General features: G+C 39.6%; 7 protein-coding genes across 9 annotated transcripts; 4 read left to right on the top strand and 3 right to left on the bottom strand.

Annotated features, from left to right (window-relative positions):
• The first annotated feature begins 3 nt into the window (after positions 1-3).
• Positions 4-948, top strand: LOC148173151 (14 kDa phosphohistidine phosphatase-like). 3 transcript variants are annotated; one of them, XM_088039204.1, is made up of 3 exons: positions 4-193; positions 439-831; positions 887-948. In XM_088039204.1, exons 1-3 carry the CDS (start codon positions 147-149, stop codon positions 888-890), a joined length of 444 nt encoding a protein of 147 aa, XP_087895330.1. In that variant the 5' UTR covers positions 4-146; the 3' UTR covers positions 891-948. The 3 variants fall into 3 exon arrangements, with proteins under 3 accessions (XP_087895330.1, XP_087895329.1, XP_087895331.1); XM_088039203.1 differs by having other exon boundaries at positions 66-193; positions 439-948; XM_088039205.1 differs by lacking the exon at positions 4-193 and adding an exon at positions 213-351 and having other exon boundaries at positions 439-948.
• Positions 949-1,233: 285 nt separating this feature from the next.
• On the top strand, positions 1,234-4,227 carry LOC148173150 (catenin alpha-like). The gene is made up of 6 exons (XM_088039196.1): positions 1,234-1,580; positions 1,627-3,185; positions 3,233-3,305; positions 3,350-3,435; positions 3,485-4,027; positions 4,075-4,227. Exons 1-6 carry the CDS (start codon positions 1,298-1,300, stop codon positions 4,225-4,227), a joined length of 2,697 nt encoding a protein of 898 aa, XP_087895322.1. The 5' UTR covers positions 1,234-1,297.
• Positions 4,199-5,959, bottom strand: LOC148173149 (UPF0415 protein C7orf25 homolog). The gene is made up of 5 exons (XM_088039201.1): positions 5,681-5,959; positions 5,314-5,634; positions 4,829-5,180; positions 4,467-4,783; positions 4,199-4,420 (listed from the first exon to the last, which is right to left on the bottom strand). Exons 1-5 carry the CDS (start codon positions 5,846-5,848, stop codon positions 4,328-4,330), a joined length of 1,251 nt encoding a protein of 416 aa, XP_087895327.1. The 5' UTR covers positions 5,849-5,959; the 3' UTR covers positions 4,199-4,327.
• Positions 5,960-6,035: 76 nt separating this feature from the next.
• On the bottom strand, positions 6,036-6,885 carry RpL24 (ribosomal protein L24). Its single transcript, XM_088039202.1, has 4 exons — positions 6,793-6,885; positions 6,601-6,676; positions 6,256-6,503; positions 6,036-6,209 (listed from the first exon to the last, which is right to left on the bottom strand). Exons 1-4 carry the CDS (start codon positions 6,795-6,797, stop codon positions 6,071-6,073), a joined length of 468 nt encoding a protein of 155 aa, XP_087895328.1. The 5' UTR covers positions 6,798-6,885; the 3' UTR covers positions 6,036-6,070.
• A 66-nt stretch (positions 6,886-6,951) lies between these two features.
• Positions 6,952-7,833, top strand: LOC148173147 (uncharacterized). Its single transcript, XM_088039839.1, has 3 exons — positions 6,952-7,524; positions 7,574-7,627; positions 7,663-7,833. The coding sequence occupies exons 1-3, from the start codon at positions 6,952-6,954 to the stop codon at positions 7,831-7,833; spliced, it is 798 nt and encodes a 265-aa protein (XP_087895965.1).
• twr (signal peptidase complex catalytic subunit SEC11 homolog C twr) lies at positions 7,690-8,582 on the top strand. The gene is made up of 4 exons (XM_088039413.1): positions 7,690-7,890; positions 7,944-8,203; positions 8,251-8,428; positions 8,476-8,582. Exons 1-4 carry the CDS (start codon positions 7,840-7,842, stop codon positions 8,524-8,526), a joined length of 540 nt encoding a protein of 179 aa, XP_087895539.1. The 5' UTR covers positions 7,690-7,839; the 3' UTR covers positions 8,527-8,582.
• LOC148173145 (dnaJ homolog subfamily C member 9) lies at positions 8,573-9,644 on the bottom strand. The gene is made up of 3 exons (XM_088039412.1): positions 9,432-9,644; positions 8,869-9,381; positions 8,573-8,820 (listed from the first exon to the last, which is right to left on the bottom strand). The coding sequence occupies exons 1-3, from the start codon at positions 9,523-9,525 to the stop codon at positions 8,660-8,662; spliced, it is 768 nt and encodes a 255-aa protein (XP_087895538.1). The 5' UTR covers positions 9,526-9,644; the 3' UTR covers positions 8,573-8,659.
• Positions 9,645-12,620: the final 2,976 nt, after the last annotated feature.

Here is a 12,620-nt window from a genome sequence, read left to right as displayed (position 1 = left end):
TCGACAAAAAATGTAGATGCAGATCTGTCGTACCAAGCAATAAGTATTATTTTTTACTCTTTTGAAATTACACATAAAAATGGAGTGTTAGTACCAATTACAAACTTTGCAATCCCCCACGTCGCTGTCACCTGTCAAAACATGGAATGTTGTCAAACTTGTTAAAAGCGAGGTTATCGAATTACAGCCGGTGGTAAGTTTAATTTTATCAAACTAGTCACAGAAAAAACTATTAACTGTGGCTCATTATAATCGAATTAATTATCAGAGAAAATTAACGTTACGTCACTCAACTTTCCGGCGTCTTTATTTGAACGTAGTAAAAAAATTTTGGCTCTGCCCCAGCTCAAGGTATTCAGTCAAGATATATAGAGTGATTTCCTTAAATTTATCATTCGTCAAATGCCACCGTACCGTATTTTAAATCGTTCATTTTAGCGCGCGAGACATGGCAGCGGTGATTCCCCAAGTTGTTGACGTAGACATCGATCCTAAAGGAGTCTTCAAGTATATCCTTATCAAATTAACATGTCCCAACACTGACAGTAAAATTGAGGATAAAAATATAGTTCGCGGCTACGCGGCTTGTTCTTACCACTCTGATATCAACGATAAAGTAACGGAGGAGCTTCAGAATTTAAAGGAGGCTAATGTTATAAGAGACTGGCGCTCAAAAGTCTTAGGAGGAGGAAGAATTAGCCATGATCCGACTAAGAAAGTTTTGAAGGTTTATGGATACTCACAGGGATATGGGAAGGCGGATCATCAAATCACTGTGGATATTTTAAAGAAGAAGTACGCCGATTATGAAATTACGTGGTCTGATGAAGGGTATTAGACTAATAAGAGTGAAATGGCTTTTTTATTTAATTTGTGTGTTAAACAGATGATTGGTGTTGTGGGCAGAGTAGTCTGGGCAACATTAATTGAATAAATTGATAATGTCTTTATTGTGTTTTCATTTTATAAGATAAAGTCAACAACAACCAATGACCCGTCGCTCTGATAAACAGCTACGAAAACTGACGCGTTTTTCAAACTCTTCAGCTCTACAGCGAAGACCACTTCTCATTATTTTCAGATCCAACACGTTTTCCCTCATGAATCACAGTAAAAAAATCCGAACGTGCTCACTCCGCTATAACGTGCATTTAAAGTTTATATTCCGGGGAGTGAGCTGGTTTTTATCTATTACTCATCATTACTGTGAAATTGTTTGCCAACTGATAAAAAATACCTTGATAAGCTTGTCACCTCAGTAGACGAATTTATCCTGTCCTTGCCAACCGCAAACGCAATGGCGAGCAAAATCCAGGTAAAATGGGACCCCAAAAACTTCGAAGTGCGCTCCAGATTAGTGGAACAACAATTGCAACCCCTAATTATTGGAGTTACGACTCTGGTGAGCTCCCAAAAGCCTGTTAAAAAAGGGAGGGGCAAGTCGAAGAAAGGCGCAGTTTTGGTGGCGGCGATGGAGAAAGCCGTTACGAATTTTATCGAAAACGGTGAACAACTCGCCATCGAAAACCCCGATGTAACCCAAGACATAATGGCTATTGTTGAAGAGATTCGCACCACTGGTAAGTATACAAGAATTTTTACCCCCAATCACTTGAACGAATCCAGGGACGAAGATGTCTTCCGCCTCGCAAGAGTTTGTTAAAAATCCATGCTCCTCCGAGAAACGCTCGGAAATGGTGAAAGCCGCCAGAGCTTTACTTGCGGCAGTGACGCGGCTGCTCATCCTCGCCGACATGGTAGATGTCCAACTTCTTATCCAAAGTATTGACTCTGTTGTGGAGTCTTTGGAGAAGCTCCGGAGTGGCGCCAATCGCGACCAACTAATGGAAGAGCTGAAGAACTACACCCAGAAATCGCGGCAGCTTTTTGCAGAATCCGGGAGGCGCCAACAGCATCTGATTGATCCTCGAAGTAGAGACGATCTGGCCGCTGCCAGAGCAGTCCTTAAGAAAAGTAGCACAATGTTGCTCTCAGCATCGAAGTCTTTCATTTCCCATCCTGATCTTCCCGCTGCTGTCGCTAATAAAGACCAAGTTATCCGGCAAATTTGCGAGGCTGTTAACACCATCAGTGACATAGCCCAAGGAAAGACACCAGAGAATGGATCTGGGCAGTACGAAGGTGCTGGACGCGTTGCTACAACCTTTGAAACTCTCGAAACGACAACTTCTGTTGATTATACAGAAATCCGCACGCAGACTCTTCTTGAACAACAAATGGAAGAGCTCATCAATGGCGTGTCTTTGATTTCTGAATCTACAAGCATCAACGACGAGCGGAGAAACAAGATCATGTCAGGGGCAACCGAGCTTCGTGAAGCTCTTAAAAATCTTCTAACGCAATCCATGACTCAACCCAGCCCTGAAGCTCTGGAGGACATCACCAGGAGGACAAAACAGCTGAAGAGACAGTTGGGAAAAGCAGTCGCGGATGAAGTCTCCGACAATTTCTTTGATACAGAAACCCCACTTCTAGCTCTAGTGACTGCCGCGGAAAATGGCGATGTCGAAGACGTCGAAAGATGCGCCGCCATCTTCACCGAGCACTGCAACAAACTCATCGAAGTTGCCAACCATGTATGCGAGTTGTCTAACAATGAAGACGGCGTCAAAATAGTGCGTTTGATCGCCTCCCAACTCCCAAGTCTTTGCGAAGGAGTTATCAACGCTGCTAGAATCTTAGCAGAAGCGCCCGAAAGCATCACCGATCAGGAAAACATGACTGCGTACAAACAGGCATGGGAAGAACAAGTTCGCATTTTATTAGAAGCAGTAGACGACATCAGCACCATTGATGACATTTTATCGGTCCTCGACCAGCACATGTACGAAGAAATGAACCAATATGTAATTGCTGTACAAGAACGAGACCCGCAGAAGTTGAGGGCCGTGATTGAGAGTATCCGCAATCGTGCTGGCAGGATCTCTGATGTTGTCAATACAGAGATGGACAACTACGAGCCTTGCATGTACACGAAGAATGTCTTGGCAGCGGTAAAGTTGCTAAATGGTGATTTTGAGAAGTTCTGTGCGAAGACGGAGAAGATTATTAAGTCCATGGAGGAAAACCCTGAGCAGGAGATCGATGAGAATGAATTTATAGATGCCACGAGGTTGATTTATGATGGAGTTCGCGAAGTGAGACGAGCGGTGCTCATGAATAGAGTAAGTTCTTGTTGAAATTAGAATAAGTGTTGAGAGAAGGTTTCTAGGCTGACGAAGAATTGGATCCGGAGGAGGTCGAGTTTGAGGATTCAATGTACACCACAGACAACCTGATACAGAGTAAGGAAATTGTGTTTTTTCGTACCATTGCATTTTTATTTCAGAGGTAACCACAGACTTCATCACCACGACCACTTCCACGACGATTGAAGAGGTTGAGGATGTTAACAGCGGAATTACGATGGCCAGGGTAAGATATCTTTCTCCCACACGCAAAGCTAAAGGAATGTCTCTTATAGCAAGCTATGAATCAGCTCCCAGAGGAAGAAAAAACGAAGATTTTAGAACAAGTCGAAAACTTCGAAAGCGAGAAACACACCTTCGACAAAGAAGTGTCAAAATGGGACGACGCCAACAACGACATTGTCGTTCTCGCAAAGTACATGTGCATGATAATGATCCAAATGACCGACTTCGTACGCCAACGCGGCCCCCTCAAAACCACAAGCGATGTCATCAGCTCAGCTAAGAAAATCTCCGAAGCTGGAATCAGACTAAACGAATTAACACAACAAATAGCAGATGACTGCCCTCAAGGTTCAATCAAGAATGATCTGCAGGCTTACATCGAACGGGTCGCTTTGTACTCCCATCAGATTAACATCATCGCGAAAGTAAAAGCAGACGTTGAAAATAATTCCAACGAAGAATTGATCATTGCGGGGGTGGAAAGCGCGACGTCGTTGATTGAAAATGCGAAGAACTTGATGAACGCGGTGGTGCTTACGGTGAAGTCGTCGTACATCGCTTCTACTAAGTTCTCAAGACAGGGATCTGTGAAGGTAATCTGTTTTGTACCATCTGAGCAGAATTTCACCTATTTTTTCAGACACCTGTCGTGGTGTGGAAGATGAAGGCCCCGGAGAAGAAACCATTGGTTCGACTGGAAAAGCGGAAGGAAATCCGCGCCGTGGTACGAAAGGGATCACAAAGAAAACCGCAGAACCCCATCAGAGTTTTGGCCGAGTTTGAAACAGTTTAGTTTATTTTCTAGCTTTTTAGTTTGTAGTTTGTTTTCTATTCAATAAAAACATCTTATTCAAAGAGAACCTGGCAGTAATAAATACAGAAAGCAGGAAACGTCATGAAGGAACTTTGACGCCGATAGCTCGGGTTTGCTCCTTCTGCTCCGTTAGAGCCCTGGACTCATGCACGAAGACCACAAAATCGATACCCTAAAAACAGAAATAAATTTTCGGCCGTTTGCCTTTGTTCCCGAACCTGTTGTCTAGCAGCCCTGACAAAGCCATCGTTGGACGTGACAGTAACAGCCCCAATTCGGTCCCCAAAAGTAAAAATCGTCAGAGAGCGTTCTTTTATTTTTCCCCCTACGATTAAAGACCTGTCTGGTGTTAACTGAACGTTCTTGTGAACACTGTGGTCATCGTCCGACGCGTCTTCAGCGGTAGCATCATCTGGAAGCACTTTGACCGTTTCTAAGAACTCTTCGGAGCGTTTTTTCTCATTGGGGCCTCCGACTGTCTTCACAATGCTTAGAAAACTGCTTTTTGCGGTTTCGCAACAATACTTTTTTTTTCCTGTTGAAAAGAACATTGATTGAAGTTTGATTAGTTAGTGCTCACCTTTGAAAAACTCGTCTAAAATGGGCTTTTGGGGTCTCTTTCGTTCCCACTCTGCTTGTTGAGCCAAGACCCCAATTGGAAATTCGTACAGATTGGCGCTACCATTACAAACTGAACTAACGTAAGCTAGCATTGCTGAGACGTCTAAATTTATTTTTGTGATGTGGGAAATGTTGGGGGAGGATAAAGTTGACTCAACTGACTCATTCGTTTTTTCAAATTCGTCCTCGCTTGTGTTTTCGGATTCGTTAATATCGATTTCTGTTAATCGCGGGCCTTCGACTTTAATGCCCAAGGATTCTATTTTTGCAGCCAAATTGTTTCCTACGCCATTAACAAAAACAAATACTACCTGGACAGAATGAAGCCCAATAAAAATCTTGTTTACTTATGTCATCATTTTTTATAAAATCACAAAATTGTGTTGGGAAATCAATTTTTTAGATTTTCAGCCAATAATTAAAGTCTTATAAGAAAATAATTACCTTTGGAATTTGAAAAAGTCTGGGATTCAACTTTGCACAATCCATGTAATCTTCTGCATGATCTATAATACTTCTCACTCCATAGCTAGCATCTCCCATGCAAATCTGACTTAAAGACTTTGGATTCCTTGCTATTACTTTCATCCACGTCAGTCCATCATCGCAAATTATATCAATGGTAATCTTTCTGTCTTCTAAGACAAATACCTTGTTAACACTAATGCACTTGTCTATTTTAGAAAGGGTGTTCATCACTGCTGAGAAATGTGTTAGATTTGAACACTGAATATGTTCTTTCTTGATTTTTCCATTCTTAAGTATCTGCATGAAACTAAATAGTTTTTCAAAGTTAAAATAGTATAATCACCTGTCGCAAAAAATTCAATTCTTGTGTAATTTTGCGTTGTAGTTTTTGTATGCCTTCTAAATTTTTATACTGCTGAATTGAGACAATGAGCTCTTCCCCGTATTTAATTTTTTCTAAGCCCAACTCGTGTAAATTTAAGGAGTCTTCATCCTGCTTTAGTAAATTCATATTAAATACTGTTACTTTTCGATGTCACACTTCCATGAAAGAAATAAAAAGGAAAGATTTTAGTGAGGTTGGCAACCACAACCTTAGAAATCGGAACTGTCAAAATTCCGAAACTCAGATTTAGGGGATTTTTATTTTCATTTATTACTAAAATAATAGTAATAATAACACTAATAAAACACGATCCCTTGAATAAAGTTTTTATTTATAAAACTTATACACTTAACGCTTTCCTCCTACTCTGGGCGCAGCCTTTTGCACATTCTTGGCGGCTTTCTGTTTAGGGGCAGCTTTAGCTTGTTTTGCAGGTTGGGTGGCCTTCTTAACGGTTTTCGTCGTCTTTTTCTGTTCTTTGGCAGCCCTAAAATCCCCCATAAGACCCCAAACTTCACATTGTTAAATCTCACCTAATAGCCTGCTCTCGTTGTGCCTTCCTCACTTCAGGCCTCTGATTTCTCTTGGCTAAAATGTCATTCAGAGAAGCACCTACAATCGCACGCTGGAATTTTTGGGTTCTGCGGGTACGTTTCTTGGTGGCTTCTTCCTCCTGTCCCTTTTTATGTTTACGCCTGTACAAAACAGTCCACGTGACCTTACGGGGGTTGCGTTTCATTAAGTGAGCACGCTCACATTTTGAATTGAGGAAAGTGAAGGTCTGAAAAGTGAGGTTACGTTGTTGTTACTTGTTTGTGTTAAAGACAATTAACTGAGGGAAAACTGTCTTTAGGGGGTTATAATGAACATTTTCTTACCTTTCCGTCGGCTTTGACCATGGTCTTGCCATGTCCGGGGTAAATTTTGTACCCACTGTAAACACACAACCCAATCCTGGAAAAAAACCGCAACTATAGTTTCGTCTACTCAAAAAACGATCAATTCTAATTCAATATGACCATTTCCTTGGCGGATGATCAAAATTTAGCTAGATTTATCAAAATACTCACTTCATGTTGACAGTTCAACACAGCGAAAATCTAAAAAAGACCTGCGGCTGTCAATTTTCTGCCAATCTGACGAACTAAAACTCTCCAACGGAACGCAGCGGGAATTTCAAAGAAGGCTCATTTCAAGTTGAAAGATTGAATTTTTTTAAATCCTTAAAAATGGAAAATAGTGTTGAAACTCTTCTCACAAACACAGAGTGTGGGGATCTTTCAGACAATACCGACTCAAGCAGCGATATTTCACTATCGGAAAAAATTGTTCTTGAATCCAACGAAAAGCGTCTTCGCCTAAGAATGACTTCGTTGCAAACCTCCATAATGCACTTAAAAGATCAGCTAAAACTGGAGAAGGAGCTTTGGAGAGAGGACATAGAAAAAATTAGACTTCTCCAGCAGCAACAAGAAATGATGTGCACGTGTACAAAGAGAATACCGTCGAGGAACTCGTTGAGACAAGAAGTTCTTAAATCCATCAACAGTGTTTGTTGTCTGGGGAGTGGTGAAGGAAACTCGAAGAAGTTTGACGATGTCTTAAAATCGTACTCAATAAAACAGTTGCTGGAGCTGCAAAACTACAAGAGGAAATTGGCTGAAACCGAAAATATGTGCAATTTGGAGTTGTTGAAAGTAAAACAGAGCTTGGAGGATTTGAAAACTTTGCAAAGCATCGCTTCAGTTTGGGGACGCAACGAAGAAAAGCCACCAAGTGCAACTATCGGTGATTCTAAATCTGTTGAGGAAATTTTTGTCAATCGATCCGAGATAAATAACTCATGAGAAGTGGAGACTGAATAAAAATTCAAAGTTTTTCGAAATGGTTTTATTGCCTAGTCAGGCAACTAGTAATACACCATTAATCGTTTGTTCTAGTGTGCATGGGACTTAACCGATCAATTTGTACGGTTGGTAACAACGACTTGTCACTTGTCAAAAAGCTGTCATACCTCTCGGCGTATCAGCCACAACAACTCGATAACTCTGACGTGGAGTTTGAAAAGCCCCCATTTGTTCCACATTTTTACATATTCTTTACAGAAATAATTCAGAATGGATGTCGCTACAATGTTTGATGATGTGAAACGCATGAATAAACGTCAAGTAAGTTGGGTTAACATGTGTTTAAATATTTATAACCACCAAACACATTACAGTTCTTATACCAAGTTTTAAGTTTTGGTATGATAGTTTCTTCTGCACTTATGATATGGAAAGGCTTAATGGTAGTTACGGGTAGTGAGAGCCCCATTGTTGTGGTTCTTTCTGGTAGTATGGAACCTGCTTTTCATAGGGGAGATTTATTATTCTTAACTAATTATCCTGAGGAACCTGTAAGGGTTGGAGAAATCGTAGTCTTCAAGGTTGAAGGGCGAGATATTCCAATAGTCCACAGGGTGTTAAAACTACATGAAAAGTAATTTTTTAATTTTAAAATTTTTATAACTGAAAGTTATTTTCAAGGGAAAGTGGAGCCGTAAAGTTTTTGACTAAAGGCGACAATAACAGCGTCGATGACAGAGGGCTATATGCCCCTGGACAATTATGGTTAACAAAAAAAGATGTAGTTGGGAGAGCTAGAGGTTTTCTTCCTTATGTTGGTATGGTCACTATTTTAATGAATGAATATCCTAAGTTTAAGGTAAGTGAAGAAAAAGTCGTGTATGCAACTTTAATTCTTTGTTTCAGTACGCGGTTTTAGCGTGTCTAGGCTTTTATGTTCTAATCCATAGGGAGTAATTGGGAGTTTTATATTTTTTGTAATTATTTTGAAAAATAAATGATACTGTGCTCTATCCAAATCTAATAATAATGAAAAAATACAAAATGAGTATCTAGAAGACATGTTAAGCTCAACTTATCGTTTCGTCTTCTATTTTTTGGCCTTCCTTTTAGGGGAAGGCTTTGCGCCATTTGTGATTGATTTGCGTTTGGTGGTGCCCCCATACTTCGCCTCAATGTTACTAATAAAATCGGCAAAGCCTTTAATTCTCTTTTCGTGGTTTTCTGCATGTTCTTGCTCCAGCGCTTTCACTAAAAATAAGTTTAAACATGATTGAAGTGGATACTGAAAGTCTTTACCATCAATCTTCTCAGCTAGCTTCTTTTCTTTTTCATACTTCTTCCTCCTTCTGGTCTTCTTCAGTTTAGATTCATTGAAAAATCCAGAGTACTCTTCAACTTCCCCATCATCAATCATCTTCCTGACAACTTCCATAATTCTTTCTTCACTATCACAGTTACTGAAAGGGACCATCTCCAGAATAAGATCCATATTGCCTTTGCTCCCGACATAGGCCTTCTTTATATCGCGCAGTTCAGTCTCTGAACCAATATAATTCCTTTCATACTCCTCTATATCTTTAAGATGAATTTTCTTGAAAATCGCTCCCCAGTACTCCATCCAATTGAAATTAGAATCACTTTCATCATCAATTTCACCGCACTCATCATAACATCGGCGTTTATCTTCATCTTGAAGAATAGAGTGAATTTTTCCAAGAACTTTGAATTTCTCTGTTGCCACTTCCTTGTGGCTGGCGTCAACTCTGTCAGGGTGGACAAGAAGCGACAATCTATGGTACGCTTTTTTAACTACAAAGACAAGAAAATTGGCTGCTATTAATCGTTTTTTTTTGACTTACTTTGTTTTTCTGTGGCAGTCCGTTCTACTCCTAGAACTTCGTAAATATCAGTTGTTGCAAAATACTGCTGGCACATGTCTTTCAAGGAAGCCATGCTTTAACGAATAATTTACACCAAAATCGAAAAAAAGGGAAAATTGTCAAATCAATTGCGGTTAGAGTTTGACAACTAACTGACATTGACATGAAATGGCGCCAATTGGGTGCCGGTACCAACCTACAAAAAATCCCCAGTTTGTTGATAGCGTTGTTAGCAGGCAACCCATAATACACTATATTTTATTTTATTTTTTAATGCTTAATTTGCTTATTACCAATTTTTTTTTTGGTTATTATAAATCTAGAATTTCTTATTTATACAAAACTTTTTAGTATCTAACTTTACACAAAAATTATAGTTAAAATGTGTTATTATTAAAGACAATTACTATGGACAATAACTCTTTTATTTACCAATAAAACTTTAATAAAACTAAATTTAGTTATATGTATAAGGTCCGGCAACACTTGTGTTTACCCCTAAAATTGTCTTTAATTTTAAAAATTTTGAAAATTTGCTTACGCTCATAGTTGAGAACGTTCTAGAAGCTGGCGCAAAAATTTGTTTTTTATCACTGATTGTTTTAGCGTCGCGACGTCTTAAAAATGTAATTTTTAGCTTATTGTGAGGGTTTGTAAAATCAACCTTTAATTTACTTTTTTTTCAATATAAATGTGTTAAAAATATCTCAGTTGTCATTTTAGATTTAATGCAAATTGTATTCAAAATTTGAGGAAAAAATGCTGTTTTATTAAGTTAGTTTTCAATGTGTTGCCTGACCCTGTGTCTAAAAGTTGGTGCTCTTAAACAATCGAACAAACATTTTAATAAATGAAATCTTTGAATTATTACACGCATTTTACTGGTTGCATAAACACGTAATAAACTGTTCAGAAGTTTCAAGCAAAAACTCTGGGACACCTTTTCATGTTTCTCGAAATCTAATTAAACTGACGCTTCACTATTATTGCCGTGTCGTGTATAAAAGAATTAATAAACCATCGATCTAAACAAAAATAAATCAATACGGGTCTGCCTATTCTGATGCAAATTTTTATTTTTTTATGTTAAATCTTTAAATCTTAAAAGTACTTTTGATTGGTTATTACTGTTTTCGATTATTTATCTAATACTTAATTAGGCTGTTTAAATAAACAAAAAAAATACAGAACCGGCTTCAAAATCAGTTCTCATCGTTCTTATAAAATATATTGTTCGCAACTGTAGTTTTTTTTTAAAACATTTTAAAACAGTTGATACAATACGATATTTAATAATGTGTTTATTTTTTGTAATAAAATCGATTATTTTGAATTTTTAAAAATTCAGTGGTTTACAAGTGATCATTACCATCGGCAAATGAAGAAGACTGAATGTAGGATAGGTCTCGATAAGGCTAGCATTTTGAAGAAGATTTGGTCAAGTGTCCCAAAGCCGATAAGCGATGAATCGCATGTAAATGCCCCCGTCCCCACATAACTCATTCTCGAAAGCCGTTATCGTAAATCGTCGATCTTCCAAAATAACCAAAACGTTTTAGTCAGCTTTTTAGTAGTGAAGGAGTGAGAATGGGTAGCGCTGTACAAGTTACAAGAGTCCAGCGGCTTTCCCACGGGCCAGTGGAATGTCGCCTGGCCCCCTCGCCCCTCGCCATACCAGCAAGAACAAAAGACTGCCAGCGCCACAATCACGGCATCCTCGATTTGGCACTTTGCCGCGCAAAAAGCCACTTTTCTACGTTAAGTTAAACCGACTTAACACTTGCGTTTACGCTGCGTACAACCAATGGGAAACGTGCTAGGTGGGCTTAAGTCAGTGCCGTAATTGACAAATTGGCCGATTAGCGGACCAAGGTGTCGAGAGAGCGCGTGCGCGACCGAAATCAGCCGAACGTGCGCGTGCCGCTATATGTGTGGTCTCTGCGCAACAGGATCACCCAAGAAGACCACGGAAATTGCCGAACGAGACACTTCGAAAGACGAGGAACGGCGCGTGCCGCTGGATGTGTGGTCTGAAGGTGTCTTAAGAGCTTCGGCGCTGACGATGGCAAGTTTCACACTGGTGATTATGGTAATGGGGCCAAGATATGGATGGCCATAGGCTGAAACATTAAATTTATGGTGTATAAAATATTTATACTACTCTTACAAAATACTCCCATATACTTAAAGACAAATTTTTACCTCTAGACGCACAAGTCTGTTACTTTGTCACATTTTTGGTTCTACATTCCCATATAAAGCTTGGCAAAAATTTTGGGTTTCTTTGAAAAGTTTCAAAAGAACTTGTAACCAAAAGATTAGGTAGATATGTGTATAATCATCAATTGGTTTATGGAATATTTTTCCTTCAAATTTTTGGAAGATGGAACACATTAGAGACTGTTAAAATATCGGCCATTATTTTTTTATTGTTAGTGCTGCGATTAAGCAGGACTCCAAAGAGTTCTTCATTCGCCTGTTTGAACATTTTGGACCGTTGACAAAAAGTCCCTGGAAGAATAGTGGCATTTTGTCCATCGTGCGTTCCAGCTGGCGCTGGCAGCCGTCAGGCTAGGTCTAGCACCGCAACTAGTGGTAGCAGGTGTCAGCAGAAGAGCAGATCCTCCATTAATCGGCCTCCGTGGAAAAACGAGTAAAACCAAAGTGTAAATTTAATATAATGACGAAAAACAGTTCATCTCTCGCTGGGCGTGGCGGCACGGAAGGTCAGTGAAGGCCTCAGAGGCGATTCCGTTGGGAGAGTTGGCCAAAAAGTGGCCTTTTTCGTCGGAAAGAAGGCAACCCGATACCGTCCAGGTCGAATTAATTGGGATCATTGAAGAGAGGTTGGCCTTTTTTGTGGCTGACATTCGATGCCGAAAGATTCGAATTTCGATGTGTGCTTGTGGCGGCGGTGACATCTAACACTGACCGCATACACGAAAGGAATGTGTCTCAACACGATCGTCTGTTTCTTCCATTTAAGGGTCCCGCACCGTAAAGCGCAGTAGACCGCTTGGCAATGCAAAACGAAAATCCAAATTGCGGTCACATCCTATGAGTTGGAATGGTGAACGAAATGTGAATAAATTGCTGAGACACTTTTGTTTTAGGGTACGAAGCCGGTTTTTGAAAAAAGTTGTTATTTTTTTTTTATAAAAAATAAAA

The sequence above is a fragment of the Gnatocerus cornutus genome, chromosome 6 (assembly GCF_029298725.1).
Source record: "Gnatocerus cornutus isolate USDA-ARS CGAHR chromosome 6, icGnaCorn1.1, whole genome shotgun sequence".
In the NCBI taxonomy this organism is placed as follows: Eukaryota; Metazoa; Arthropoda; class Insecta; order Coleoptera; family Tenebrionidae; genus Gnatocerus; species Gnatocerus cornutus.
Note: the sequence above shows the minus strand (reverse complement) of the source record. Positions and strands in the feature narration are given on the sequence as shown.

Coding starts and splice junctions, on each gene's coding strand:
- LOC148173147 (XM_088039839.1), top strand. CDS start 6,952: ATGGAAAATAGTGTTGAAACTCTTCTCACAAACACAGAGTGTGGGGAT. Junction 7,525..7,573: donor CTATCGGTGATTCTAAATCT/GTTGAGGAAATT, acceptor ACTCATGAGAAG/TGGAGACTGAATAAAAATTC. Junction 7,628..7,662: donor TGGTTTTATTGCCTAGTCAG/GCAACTAGTAAT, acceptor CGTTTGTTCTAG/TGTGCATGGGACTTAACCGA.
- twr (XM_088039413.1), top strand. CDS start 7,840: ATGGATGTCGCTACAATGTTTGATGATGTGAAACGCATGAATAAACGT. Junction 8,204..8,250: donor GTGTTAAAACTACATGAAAA/GTAATTTTTTAA, acceptor GTTATTTTCAAG/GGAAAGTGGAGCCGTAAAGT. Junction 8,429..8,475: donor ATGAATATCCTAAGTTTAAG/GTAAGTGAAGAA, acceptor TCTTTGTTTCAG/TACGCGGTTTTAGCGTGTCT.
- LOC148173145 (XM_088039412.1), bottom strand. CDS start 9,525: ATGGCTTCCTTGAAAGACATGTGCCAGCAGTATTTTGCAACAACTGAT. Junction 9,382..9,431: donor GACTGCCACAGAAAAACAAA/GTAAGTCAAAAA, acceptor TTGTCTTTGTAG/TTAAAAAAGCGTACCATAGA. Junction 8,821..8,868: donor GCTAGCTGAGAAGATTGATG/GTAAAGACTTTC, acceptor ACTTATTTTTAG/TGAAAGCGCTGGAGCAAGAA.
- RpL24 (XM_088039202.1), bottom strand. Junction 6,504..6,600: donor TGGTCAAAGCCGACGGAAAG/GTAAGAAAATGT, acceptor CTCACTTTTCAG/ACCTTCACTTTCCTCAATTC. Junction 6,210..6,255: donor CAACGAGAGCAGGCTATTAG/GTGAGATTTAAC, acceptor GGGGGATTTTAG/GGCTGCCAAAGAACAGAAAA.
- LOC148173151 (XM_088039203.1), top strand. CDS start 147: ATGTTGTCAAACTTGTTAAAAGCGAGGTTATCGAATTACAGCCGGTG. Junction 194..438: donor TTATCGAATTACAGCCGGTG/GTAAGTTTAATT, acceptor CGTTCATTTTAG/CGCGCGAGACATGGCAGCGG.
- LOC148173149 (XM_088039201.1), bottom strand. CDS start 5,848: ATGAATTTACTAAAGCAGGATGAAGACTCCTTAAATTTACACGAGTTG. Junction 5,635..5,680: donor AATTGAATTTTTTGCGACAG/GTGATTATACTA, acceptor AGTTTCATGCAG/ATACTTAAGAATGGAAAAAT. Junction 4,421..4,466: donor TCAGGGCTGCTAGACAACAG/GTTCGGGAACAA, acceptor TTCTGTTTTTAG/GGTATCGATTTTGTGGTCTT.
- LOC148173150 (XM_088039196.1), top strand. CDS start 1,298: ATGGCGAGCAAAATCCAGGTAAAATGGGACCCCAAAAACTTCGAAGTG. Junction 1,581..1,626: donor TGAAGAGATTCGCACCACTG/GTAAGTATACAA, acceptor GAACGAATCCAG/GGACGAAGATGTCTTCCGCC. Junction 3,306..3,349: donor CACAGACAACCTGATACAGA/GTAAGGAAATTG, acceptor TTTTTATTTCAG/AGGTAACCACAGACTTCATC.